Source organism: Cydia amplana, chromosome 26 (assembly GCF_948474715.1).
Source record: "Cydia amplana chromosome 26, ilCydAmpl1.1, whole genome shotgun sequence".
Lineage (NCBI taxonomy): Eukaryota > Metazoa > Arthropoda > Insecta > Lepidoptera > Tortricidae > Cydia > Cydia amplana.
This window is the reverse complement of record NC_086094.1, coordinates 3301501-3313583: the sequence shown is the minus strand read 5'-3', so window position 1 is coordinate 3313583 and position 12083 is coordinate 3301501. Positions and strand designations below refer to the sequence as shown.

Below are 12083 nucleotides of genomic sequence, written 5' to 3'. Positions count from 1 at the left end.
CCATAAAACAAACCTTTTTTTTTTTTTTTTTTTTTATAGAGGGGAAATGCGTTACGCATGCCACCCAGGCGCGGGGACGGGCCTGGGTGGTTATGTGGGACTCCCGTATGGGCTAATGAGGCCCACGGTATACCCACTAAAACCCCTCTTGGCCGGCTCAACGCAATATGGCGAGGTCCCAGGGACAATATGGCGAGGTCCCAGGGACAATATGGCGAGGTCCCAGGGACAGCCATAAAACAAACCTAACCTAACCCATCTAATAGGATAACCTTAGGAATTTCCTGAAAAGTTAACGTTTTCAGAATTATGACAAATGATAATCTGACAATCATTACATTATGACTTTCAATCATTATGTCAAACAAAGGGATCCGGATGTGATAATTTACCCTAATCTCAGGGTCTTACACTTAAGGGGCCCACTGATTACCAGTCTGCCGGACGGTATCGGCCTGTCAGTTGTTCGGAACTGTCAAAATGTTCTAACTGACAGGCCGATACCGGCGGACTGTTAATCAGTGGGCCCCTTTAGAGCATTTAGTAACTGCACTCTGGTGGCAGAACATTGCAGTAATACCCCCTATTACACTGTTATTTAGTTGAAATCTCATTGCATTTATTTTAGGTACGTACCATTACGTTCAGGGATATGATGGTCGCGGTTGTTCATCGTACTAAAACCATCTCATATCCCTACAGGGAAGGCTTAAGGAAATTATGTCAATCTATGGACAGTTATCTATAATACTCAATTAACTCAATTCACTTTTTTTTCAATTGTGGAACGAAAATTTATTACGGTGGTCACACACTGGCTTTTGGACACCAGATGTCACAAGTGTCGCTACTGACGAAAAATGTACTTTACTTTACAACTAATATTATAAGCAGGACTTGAAAATTGAGTTCCGGTTAATCCGGTTATAATATTAGCTGAAAATTGTTGAGCATTAGAGTTTTCGTTCGACGCGAGCAGAACTGATAAATTCCGCTACTTAACGCTAGATGTCGACTACGAAGTAAGGAAGTAACTCGCGTTTTGGCAGGCGTGTCTCACTCCGCGAGTTCGTCGCTTTGCTACAGGTAGCTAAAAGTACATCCGTTCCGCCCCAATTTTGAGGAAAGCCATAAGCCGCGCGTGGCGCTGTCGCCACCTAGCGGCCATATCTGTGCTGATCGTAACAGACGCGTTTTGTTAGAGAGTGAGTCTTCTGTACTTAGTACTATTATTTATTCTGTGGTTTTGGTAAGAAAACTTATGTATGGAGTTGCCACTCTTTCTTTACTTATATTTATCTATGATTACAATGACGAACTTATGATAGCGTACATTGAAGATAAAATGACTGATAAGCCTATAGCGGCATTAAGTCCGCCTGTTGTACTCTTTTTATGTACAATAAAGTTTAAATAAAAAATAAGATGAAATAACTTCATAATGTTTAAAGTTGTTACTTAATCAAAAGTTTTATCGTATGAGGAGTACAATATATGTTTTAATTATTTGCTCGTGTTAAGCTTTGGTTTCCTCCGATAGCGGTGCCGTCATATAGCGGCCGTCTCCATTCAAATACTACGACATCCATATGGAGACGGCCGCTAAATGACGGCACCGTTAAGATCGGTTTTCCTAGGATAGCGGTGCTGTCATATAGCGGCCGTCTCCATACTAAATAATACGGCTAAATATGGATGTCGTAGTATTTGTATGGAGACGGCCGCTATATGACGGCACCGCTATCGGAGAAAACCAAAGCTATCCTGGGAAAACCGATCTTTAATGGGCCCACAACGTTAATAACAGCCAGTGTGGGACCACCATTAACCTTTTGGACGCCAATGACCGATATATCCGCATCGTAGGTTCAACGCCAAAGACCGATTAATCGGCCACATATCACAAAGCAACATAGTGCATATATTATGCATAAAGTTCAATTTCAGTTTTGACACTCCGGTGACGTGGCGTCAGCGTGACAGCTTTTGTGTTTGACTCTGCGTCGAAAAGGTTAAATTAGAAGCATGACTTATTCTTGTTACACAATCAAATTGAATCAATAAAAATGTTTATAATATAATAATAATAAGGTACGTGTTTTGGAAATGTACCATGTTGTTACATGATGTTAGTTTATTAGCAACCTAGTCTAAAATAATTGAATCTATAATTGAAGCTTTTTTCAATGGAAATAATTTGTTCCACAGTGTGCCAATTTTGCAGCTAAAGTGTAATTCTATGGAACTTGCTAACTATGTAAACAAATGACATCCATAGAATGACACTTTATAGATATAAGAAGTAAACATGATATTTGGTTTTAAGCGATCTTTTCTTTTCCCCCAGTAACAAAATTCTAGAACGAAAGTGTATTTTTAACCTTTTGGACGCCAATGACCGATATATCCTCACCGTAGGTTCAACGCCAAAGACCGATTAATCGGTCACAGACCACAGAGCAACATAGACCTACGTGCATATGCATAAAGTTCAATAACAGTTTTGACACTTCGGTGACGTGGCGTCAGCGTGATAGCTTTTGTGTTTGACACGGCGTCGAAAAGGTTAACCCCCGATACAAAAAGAGGGGTGTTATATTATATCATATATGTTTGACGTCAATGTCTGTCAGTCTGTGGCATCGTAGCTCTCCAACGGATGGACCGATTTCGATGCGGTTTTTTTAAGTGATAGCCAGTTTCCTTGCGGTAGTTCTTAGCTATGTTTCATAGAAATCGCTCTAGTAGTTTGAAGAGTATCAGCTCTTCCAAAATGATGTAAGGCATTTTTGCATAAAGCGTAGGGCGTTTTTAAATTTTTTAATGTTACTTGTGACCTTGATCGGTAGACCTTATGTCATTGCAAAAACGTTTACGAATGGGGTTGGCCGGTCGAAGTGTAGCAGATGGCGCCATCATAGCTTGCCCTGTCAATCCATAGAATTGTCACATTTTTTTTAATGCCCTTGGATACCAGCCCTTTAGCCAAATCTCATAGAAAAAGGGGCAAGCTATAATGGCGTCATCTATGCAAACCTTTTGACAGTTGCCAACCTCATAGACATGCCATAGACGGCATAGACGCAAAGGCCAATGACGATGGCGTCCGTGGGACTTGGAGGAATCTGTGTTAACCTTTTCGACGCCGTGTCAAACACAAAAGCTGTCTCTCAGACGCCACATCACCGAAGTGTTAAAACTGAAATTGAACTTTATGCACATGCACCTAGGTCCATGTTGCTCTGTGGTCTATGACCGATTAATACGTCTTTGGCGTTGGACCTGCGGTGCGTATATATCGGTCATTGGCGTCCAAAAGGTTAAAAAGTAGAGGGCAGGCATAAGAAATAAAACACCATATTCATCTATAATATACATTTCGCTTATCGTTTACATACAACCTGCGGTCGGTTATAATACTCTTACTAGTTCCTTACAAACTTCGTCATGTCAGTATCGGGGTTACGAGCCACAAGGCCCGGTACAGGGGTAACACTTAGAGCTGCCAATTACCACGTGGCAAACAAGCGCATAGCCCGGTAAGCGGATATCGTAGCATACGGACGCTTGCAACTGTTTAAAAAATGGAGAAATTGATATTTTGGTTCAAATCCTCGAAATATCAATTGGTTTTTATTTTAACCCTTTCGCGTTCTTGTTACCCAAAGGGATACGAATTTTTCATTTTGGGGCACAGTTTTTCATTCTAGGGCTATGTCAAATAGGCACTGATATCTTTTAATTACAGCTCTAAGTGTTATCGATCTGTGAAAATTACAAATCAGACTTACAAATTGCCTTTATTGCTAATCTATGGTCATTAATCAAGTAATTATAATTACGCACCATGTGTGGTAGATTTATTACATGCGTTGAGTCCTTGGACACATTGATGACAGAGAAAAGATTGTAAGTCTCTTTCTTTGACATGATACTGGATTAGTCATTTACAAATCAACATAACGAATAATCGAAACCAGGGATGTTGCGAATATCCGCAACCGCGGAACTTCCGCATTGTTTTCAACATCCGCATCCGCATAGAATCGATGCGGATTTAATGCGGATGCGGATGTGGAACAGGTCGGTACAGGAACGTCTTAGCATCGGCGTAAGTGCTAGACTGCTAGGTAATTTAGTCATTAGCCAAAAAAACCTATTATAAATTAGCAGTCAAGCGTGAGTGGGACTTAATGTACGGAACCCTTGGAACGGGAGTCCGACTCACACTTGGCCGGTTTTTTGAAATAAAAATTACTAAAATGTAATATTTGACGTTTTTTATGTACCTATCTTGACATCCGCATCCGCGGATGTGAGCCTTTAAAAATCCGCATCCGCATCCGCGGATGTCAAAAAGTCGGCATCCGCAACATCCCTGATCGAAACACATTACTAATGTCATACTTGTCTAATTTGACATTAGAAAAGTATGACACGTTAGATCAGCGGTCGGAAACCTTTTTTGCAGGCAAGGGCCACATAGTACCTAGTTAACGAAGTTGACGCGGGCCGCACTTTGTTAATCTTTTTACTTTTTCAGACATTGTCGTTTGTCAATATTACATACAAAATAGCCAGGGAGGCTCGCGGGCCGCAGATTGCCGACCGCTGCGTTAGATGATAAAAGTGTCATCATCAAATTTTTACAGAAAGATGTTTTTATCCATGCGATAAACTTATCACGTTGTCACTTCGACAAATACGACCACAGTACCCCCTCTGGTGGTTTTTATTACAAAGACTTCTTACTTGTATATCAGGGTTTTAAGAGTTAGGGCTGAGTTAGACGACGCGCGAACTCGTATACGATTTTAGTTACATTGCGGACCATTGAGGTTACATCAATTCAGCCGACCGATCAAATGACGCAATGTAATGAAACTCGCATGCGAGTTCTCACACCGTCTAAATGAGCCCTTAATATCTGTGATGAAAAGTTACATATATTCATAGGAATTCCAAGTTTTGTGGTGATACATTACACACTCATCAATGAAAAGTTAGGTTTTATCTCGCGCAATTTAGCGCATTTATGATCTTAAAATGTCATATCCATTATAATAAAATATTCATGTCACAATCATTAAATAAAGTATCTAAGGGTGCTATTCCACTTGTCCAATTTTTGGTCCATATTTGTTTTTCACATTTTGCTTAATGAGAGAGTGAGATGCTATGCACATTGGACAAAGAAATTGGACAGGTAGAATACCACCCTAATAGTTTTCATGTCAATTGTTTTTTGAAGGAATTGCTAATAATTTTGGTTTTAGGTCAAAAAATTCTACGCTATCGCCGTACGATTCACACCAAACGCTTGGATCTTGGCCTTGGTTTTCTATCAATACAGTTAGAAAAGACGGGTTGTATACCTCGCGCGACACTGTCGTGGAGCACTCGTGTTAACGTCGTAGGTAAGGGCCGATTCAGACGTACCGTACCGGCTCTTATGGTAGAGATAAATGGTTTTAAGGTCACATGCCACACGTGCGCAGATGTGCACGTGTGTGTTGTAATATATAGATCCTTATGAGAAACTGCACATCGCATGCGTGACGAGTGCGTGCTCGGCTTCAAAATAATTTACTTTAACCGTTTGGTGTAGATTGTACATTATAGTATTTGAGTGTTTTTATACTAAAGTTTATAGTTGTTCATTAAATTATAGATAAAGATATTTTTTGAATAATATGTCGGTTGGAAGATTTTGGATTTCGTGTTGCGGTCATCGATGTTGTAGGTCCATTTTGGGGGGAATCTGTAAATAAATTTTGTGGTTACTAGAATAGAGGAAGAATAATGAATGAATGAAATCGTTTATTTCAGGCAACTAGTGGCCGATACATAAATACCTTAAAACTAGCATACATATTATAAAAATATAACTAAACACTAAAAAACACATTATGATTGCGATGCATTACGCAACCCCGCAGTGTCAGGGAGCCGGCCGCGGAACCGCCGAAACTTGACACCCTTCGGCCAAAACTCCTCCTTGGTGCAGGTCGCTAGATGTTCATTCGGAACGGTCACCACAAACGAATTAAAATTCGCATTGTGTCGAGATTCCAACTTCGCGACCCTCAGGATGAATCCGGTTTTTACTTTCACATACTTTACGATATCATCGACCTTCGTAAGGTAGTGTAGACGGGACACATACAGCAGCGTCGAGGGTGTTGCAGGACGCAGCAAATGATTGGGTCCGGTCGGTGCGGTACCGCACTGGTTCTGACGAGCTGGTTTCCTTCTCTTCATCAGAGAATGAGAATAATCAGAGAATGTTTTACTTAAGGATTTCTTTAACATAGATTAACTAGAACTTTTGATAGTAAAAGATGGTATTATTTGAATTGCAATACAGATAAGATAATTTTGATTGGCACAATATAGGTACACGTCAGAAACAATTTGTACAATAATCATACAAATTCCACATTACAGAGTATTTCAACTGAAATATACACACAAAATAGAAAAAAATAAATTGAGAACATATTTTACATAGTCAACGGCGGGGCCATTATTTCATTAAAGGTATAAAAGTTTTTTGTGAGTAGCCACGATTCTAAAGGGTATAGCCGGGTAAGCATGGCCAAACTGCTCTTAGCAAAAAAACAATTTACTGTTACTGGATTATTAATCTATGTATATGTAGTGCTTTCATCAAATATTAAGCCTCAAATGCTTCAGATCTAAAAAAAATGCTTTTAATTTTTGAAAAAAATATATGTTAAACATTATTAAATTCTACATAAAATATGTAAATTTGATAACTGTCGCTATCTCGCATGTATTTTTTTTATTTTTCTGAAAATTTTCATCTCAATTTTTTACTATTAATTTAAGAGATAATTTAATACGAATTTTTTCAGAAAGCGACCTTAATTATATATACAACATACCCAAATTACAAAGAAATCGGATTAGTACTTTGGCTGTAATAAAATAAGAATTATTTTTCTTTTTTTGCATTTTTTTTTAAATCTGAAGCATTTGAGGCTTAATATTTGGTGAAAGCACTACATATACATAATCCAGTAAAAGGAAATTGTTTTTTTCGCTAAGGGCAGTTTGGCCATGCTTACCCGGCTATACCCTTTCTACTACATTAGCAACTAGGTCACAAAATAGATACAGTACAGAAATTAATCTACATACAAAGTGCGCTCGAGCAACGCACACATAGACACTGCTCACGGACACGATATCTCGGACCGGTTGGGACCGGTGCGAGCGCGAGTGCCATCCGCTTGAGACACGCGTCTGTGAACTTTTTTGTGCAATAATGGAGAAACAAAAAAAAGTTATTATAACTGTTCACTGGACGGTCGTTTGAATTCAACATAAAACGATGAATTGTCGTTTTTTAAGCTACCAGTGGTTTCAGAGAAGTAAGTATCTGCTTGTATTTCGATGGTTCGTTTTAACGTTAAACAGAACAGTTAGGTAGGTAGGTAAGCACCCCGCCCCGGCCACTACTAGATACGAGTGCCACTACCACGATAGTTTTTTGTGCATAAATCATAGTTGACAACCCTAGAGCGACCGCCGAGCGTAGGTATGAAAAGTGAAGTACATACATGTGATTGACTTCTGTACTGTATCTATTTTGTGACTAGGTGAACTCACCGGCTTGGTTTAGACGGGCCTCGGGTGCGGGTGCGGGTGGTGCGGGTGTGCGGGGCGCTGCACGGGCCCGAAGCGCGCGTCGTCGTCTGGCGGCGAGCCCGCGCCCGAGCCCCCGGAGCCCGAGCCCGAGCCCGCGCCGCCGCCCGAGCCCGACAGCGAGCTGGGCGACGACACGCCCACTGAAACGCGTCACATTCACGTGTGTCAAAGGTCTGATTTCAAACATAGAGATAATCATACTATCTTTATCTTACACTAGTACTGGCACCCGAAATAAAAGGATGAATATAGTTTTTTTTGTTCCTACAGTAGAACCTCCCTAACTTAAACCTTGCTAACATAAAAACCTCTATAACTTAACAAAATGTTGTGTTCCCTTCCCCTCACAGCCAAAAACCGTTTTATCTTAAAGTACAAAACCTAAAGGAATAATTTGGGCATTGGACCTCAATATCTTAAAGTTGTGTTTTGACGACCTCCTTAACTTAAAGCATTTATAAGACATTTATTCTCAAAACAAAAGGTTCTCTTGAGGAATTTATTTTTATTGCGCTCACGTGTTGACCAGATGGCTAAAAGGATAAATTGTACAATTATTGTTTATGTTTGAATTCGTCGAAGTTCTACCTGATGTCTAAGTACGGCAACTTGTTTGAGTCATTTATTTTATACCGAGCCCTCCGGCGTAGTTATGAAAACGAACCTCTAAGTAAAAATATGACCCAATGAAAACTCCCTAACTTAAACCCTTAACAAGTTAAAAACTCTATAACTCAAAGTTTTTAACGTTTCCCTTGGACTTTAAGTTATCGAGGTCCTACTGTATTTACTGACAAGATTCGGTTGACCCAGTACATTTACTAACGGGTAATAAATAATAATAACCGCCATGTGGGATGTTGATTCGACCTTTGTCCCGATAGTTGTTTCAGCGAACGGTCTAATAGCGAAGAGTCTCGACCGACATCTTGAGAGACTCTCGCTAGGTGGTTGGATCAAGGGCCAGATGCAGAAGGCGGTGATCTTGGACACGGCGCGGATAGTCCGCCGGTTCCTCTCTCTGCAGCCCTGACCACCGGCAGCTTGGGCCTTGCCCCGCTGCTGGCGGCACCCTAGGTTAGGTTTTTTATAATGTGTTTATAATATTTTTTATATTGTTTTTGTAAGTGTTTTGTTATTGTACTTTTATACTCACATTGTAAAATCCTAACCTAAGACCCAAATGAAAATAATAAATAAATATCAGGGGACATCTTACACAGATCAACCTAGCCCCAAACTAAGCAAAGCTTGTACTGTTGGTGCTAAACGATGATTTACATACATACATAAAGAAAACAGCCGACTCGGGCACAAATATCTGTGCTCATCACACAAATAAATGCCCTTCCCGGGATTCAAACCCGGGACCATCGGCTTCACAAGCAGGTTCCCTAGCCACTAGGCCGAACCAGTCGTCATACTATTACGATCTCCTAGAGTTCCCCCGCCCTCGGCCCACACTTACACGTATTATGCATACGTACATATTATTTTGACTTACCGGGCTGGGGTCTGGGGTACACGCTGGGCCACGCGGGCCGCGAGAACAGCGACTCGTCGCGCACCTCGGCGCCGCACCCGTCCTGCGACATATAATACTACTCAAATACACTAATATAGACAAACGACCGACGATTTCTTCCAGTTTATAAATTAACCACGTTTAAAAATTATATTTAAAATGTTAACATTTTAGTAACGACAATAATAAAAGACGACAGTAGCTTGTTCAGCAATAACAAAAAAATAGTTATAAATATAAAAATGTTTCAAAGAAACGTAAAGTGGGACCAAGATAAATCTGCATGGCATTTATAATGACAAAATATCATCATTAACATCAATTTTCTATTCTATTAAAATATGATGTTTATTAGCTAGGTGCACGACTGGTGCTGCCCTCATTTTGGCAGACTTTCTACGTTAAATCTTATGGAGTAAAATTAGTTCAAGCGGCTGCCGCTAGTACTAATGGCGGCCATTCCATAAGATTACCTGTGTTAGTGACGATCAGCGCCACTTCCCCCTCCACCGACTTCGCACCTTGCCAATAATGACACTCCCTCACTTTGTTCTAGTCAAATCGGTGCAAAGTTAACTTAGGCGTTTGCCTACTTGTCGTTTGCCGATAACAATGATTTTGAATTACATTTTTAACCACAATGGACAGGAAATATGTTGCTTAATGTAGCATGTATAGATATTCTCATTTCGGTATTATTTTTTAAATACACCAAATCAAATTATATGCCCCTAAGGCCCAGCTATACAAACGAAACATCCAAAATTTGCCACTGAAATTTGAACCAAAATTGTAGGAAACAGAGTTGATTTTGCGTTGTTTGAAAATTGAACGAAACAAAGCAAAAGCAACTCTGTTCCAATTGAACATGGTTTAAATTACACCGAACTGAAGAAGTACTATAGGTAGGACCTTGGGTCTTAGGAGGTTAAAACAAAAATCTCACTCACCTGTCCCTTATAAAACTTGGACTCCGTAACATGATGTATTGTCACTTCATTATTCAACTTGGACCCAACCCTCAACCTCTGAAAGTAGGGTAACGGGTCCCCGTTCACCATCTGATTGGTCACATCGTCGTAACTACCGTAACTCGGCACATTATTATCATTAAACAGGGCGTTTCTGAAGACATTACGGTCTTCCTGACCAAATGGGGTATATAGTCCTGCATAGTCGTTTTCTTGCTTAAGAGGCGTGCCTATAGGCTCAGGTCTGACTGTATTCGTGAATAATGATGATTCATTTGAGTCGAATCGGGAGTCGTTATTCGGTCTAGTGCCTATAGGATTTGGTGACACGACCGGCTTAGGGCTCGGATTTTCAAGATAATACTCCGGTGTTAAAAAGTTCTTCTGCTGGTTGTCTTCGTTAGTTTTAAACAGGGAATAACCTTCGTCGTTCTTCTGCGTAAATGATGCTAAGTTCATGATTCTGTTCTGGAACTCATCTTGCTTCGGTGTTATAGATGGATCTAGAACGTACGCTTGTGGATTAGGTACAGTCTGCACCGGTGTATATGTGTTCGGGTTGACATAGTTATACTGTTGTCCGTACATCGGCGTGGCTTGTTGGCCCATCATACTTTGCTGGTGCATCATGGACATTAACGGGTTTCTTATGGTGTACATTCCGTTGGATGTGGGGGTGATGGTTGCCTGGCAAGCGTTGGGCGGCATGGGTATGGGGTCTGGGATCCTTATCTCTGGTTTCTTGACGGGGTTGGGGATGTTGGGGTGGAACATGGGGTTGCGCAGGGTGACCATCTTGGTGCCGTCGGGCTTGGGCTCGGCCTCGGCGGCGGCGGCTTTCTTGGCCTTCTTCTTCGCCTTTTTGGAGCGCCCCGGTTGGGGTGCCGGCTCGGGTATTATTATTGTTTTTGGTTGCTCTGGAAATTAAAGAAATATATTATTACACATCATCATCTTCCTCGCGTTGTCCCGGCATTTTGCCACGGCTCATGGGACCCTGGGGTCCGCTTGGCAACTAATCCCAGTAATTGGCGTGGGCACTAGTTTTTACGAAAGCGACTGCCATCTGACCTTCCAACCCAGAGGGTAAACTAGGCCCGTTTAGGGATTAGTCCGGTTTCCTCACGATGTTTTCCTTCACCGAAAAGCGACTGGTAAATATCAAATGATATTTCGTACATAAGTTCCGAAAAACTCATTGGTAAAGTGTCATTCAATAGAACTTGCTAACTATGTAAACAAACCGCCATACTAAAATTGACACTGAATGTCAATTTAATAGTAACTTTTGTTTACATAGTTAGCAAATTCTATTGAATGACACTTTACGAGCCGGGGTTCGAACCCGCGACCTCCGGATTGCAAGTCGCACGCTCTTACCGCTGGGCCACCAGCGCTTTAATATATTATTACACATAAATAAATAAATATTATAGGACATTATTACACAAATTGACTAAGCCCCACGGTAAGCTCAAGAAAGCTTGTGTTGTGGGTACTCAGACAACGATATATATAATATACAAATACTTAAATACATAGAAAACAACCATGACTCAGGAACAAATATCTGTGCTCATCGCACAAATAAATGCCCTTACTGGGATTCGAACCCAGGACCGCGGCTTCACAGGCAGGGTCACTACCCACTAGGCCAGACCGGTCGTCTCATGGTCGACATCTCTATTTTAAGAATACATACAATAATGTGAATATGAGTTTATTTATTTAGTTAGCCAGTTAATTATTGAGTTCAGAGGTCCTATAATAATCCAGAGAAACGGTTTGCTAGTTAGTGTTCTATCCCATTATGTATTGACCTATTGTATGTTATAAATAATAAATTTCATTTAATTTGGAATTTAGTTTATCGGTTTTCAAAAAGGTCTCGTGCGGGAGATGAGTCCTGTAGT

The 12083-nt window shown here is 40.7% G+C and overlaps 1 protein-coding gene across 1 annotated transcript in view; it reads right to left on the bottom strand.

The window, feature by feature from the left end:
* Window positions 1-7644: 7644 nt before the first annotated feature.
* Window positions 7645-12083, bottom strand: part of LOC134660034 (uncharacterized) — an 81529-nt gene continuing 77090 nt past the window's right edge. Inside the window, exons 51-53 of the mRNA XM_063515734.1 lie at window positions 10150-11087; window positions 9179-9260; window positions 7645-7814 (exon numbers count right to left, since the gene is read on the bottom strand). Coding sequence (XP_063371804.1) covers window positions 7645-7814; window positions 9179-9260; window positions 10150-11087 — 1190 coding nt within the window. The remainder of the gene's footprint in view (window positions 7815-9178; window positions 9261-10149; window positions 11088-12083) is intronic.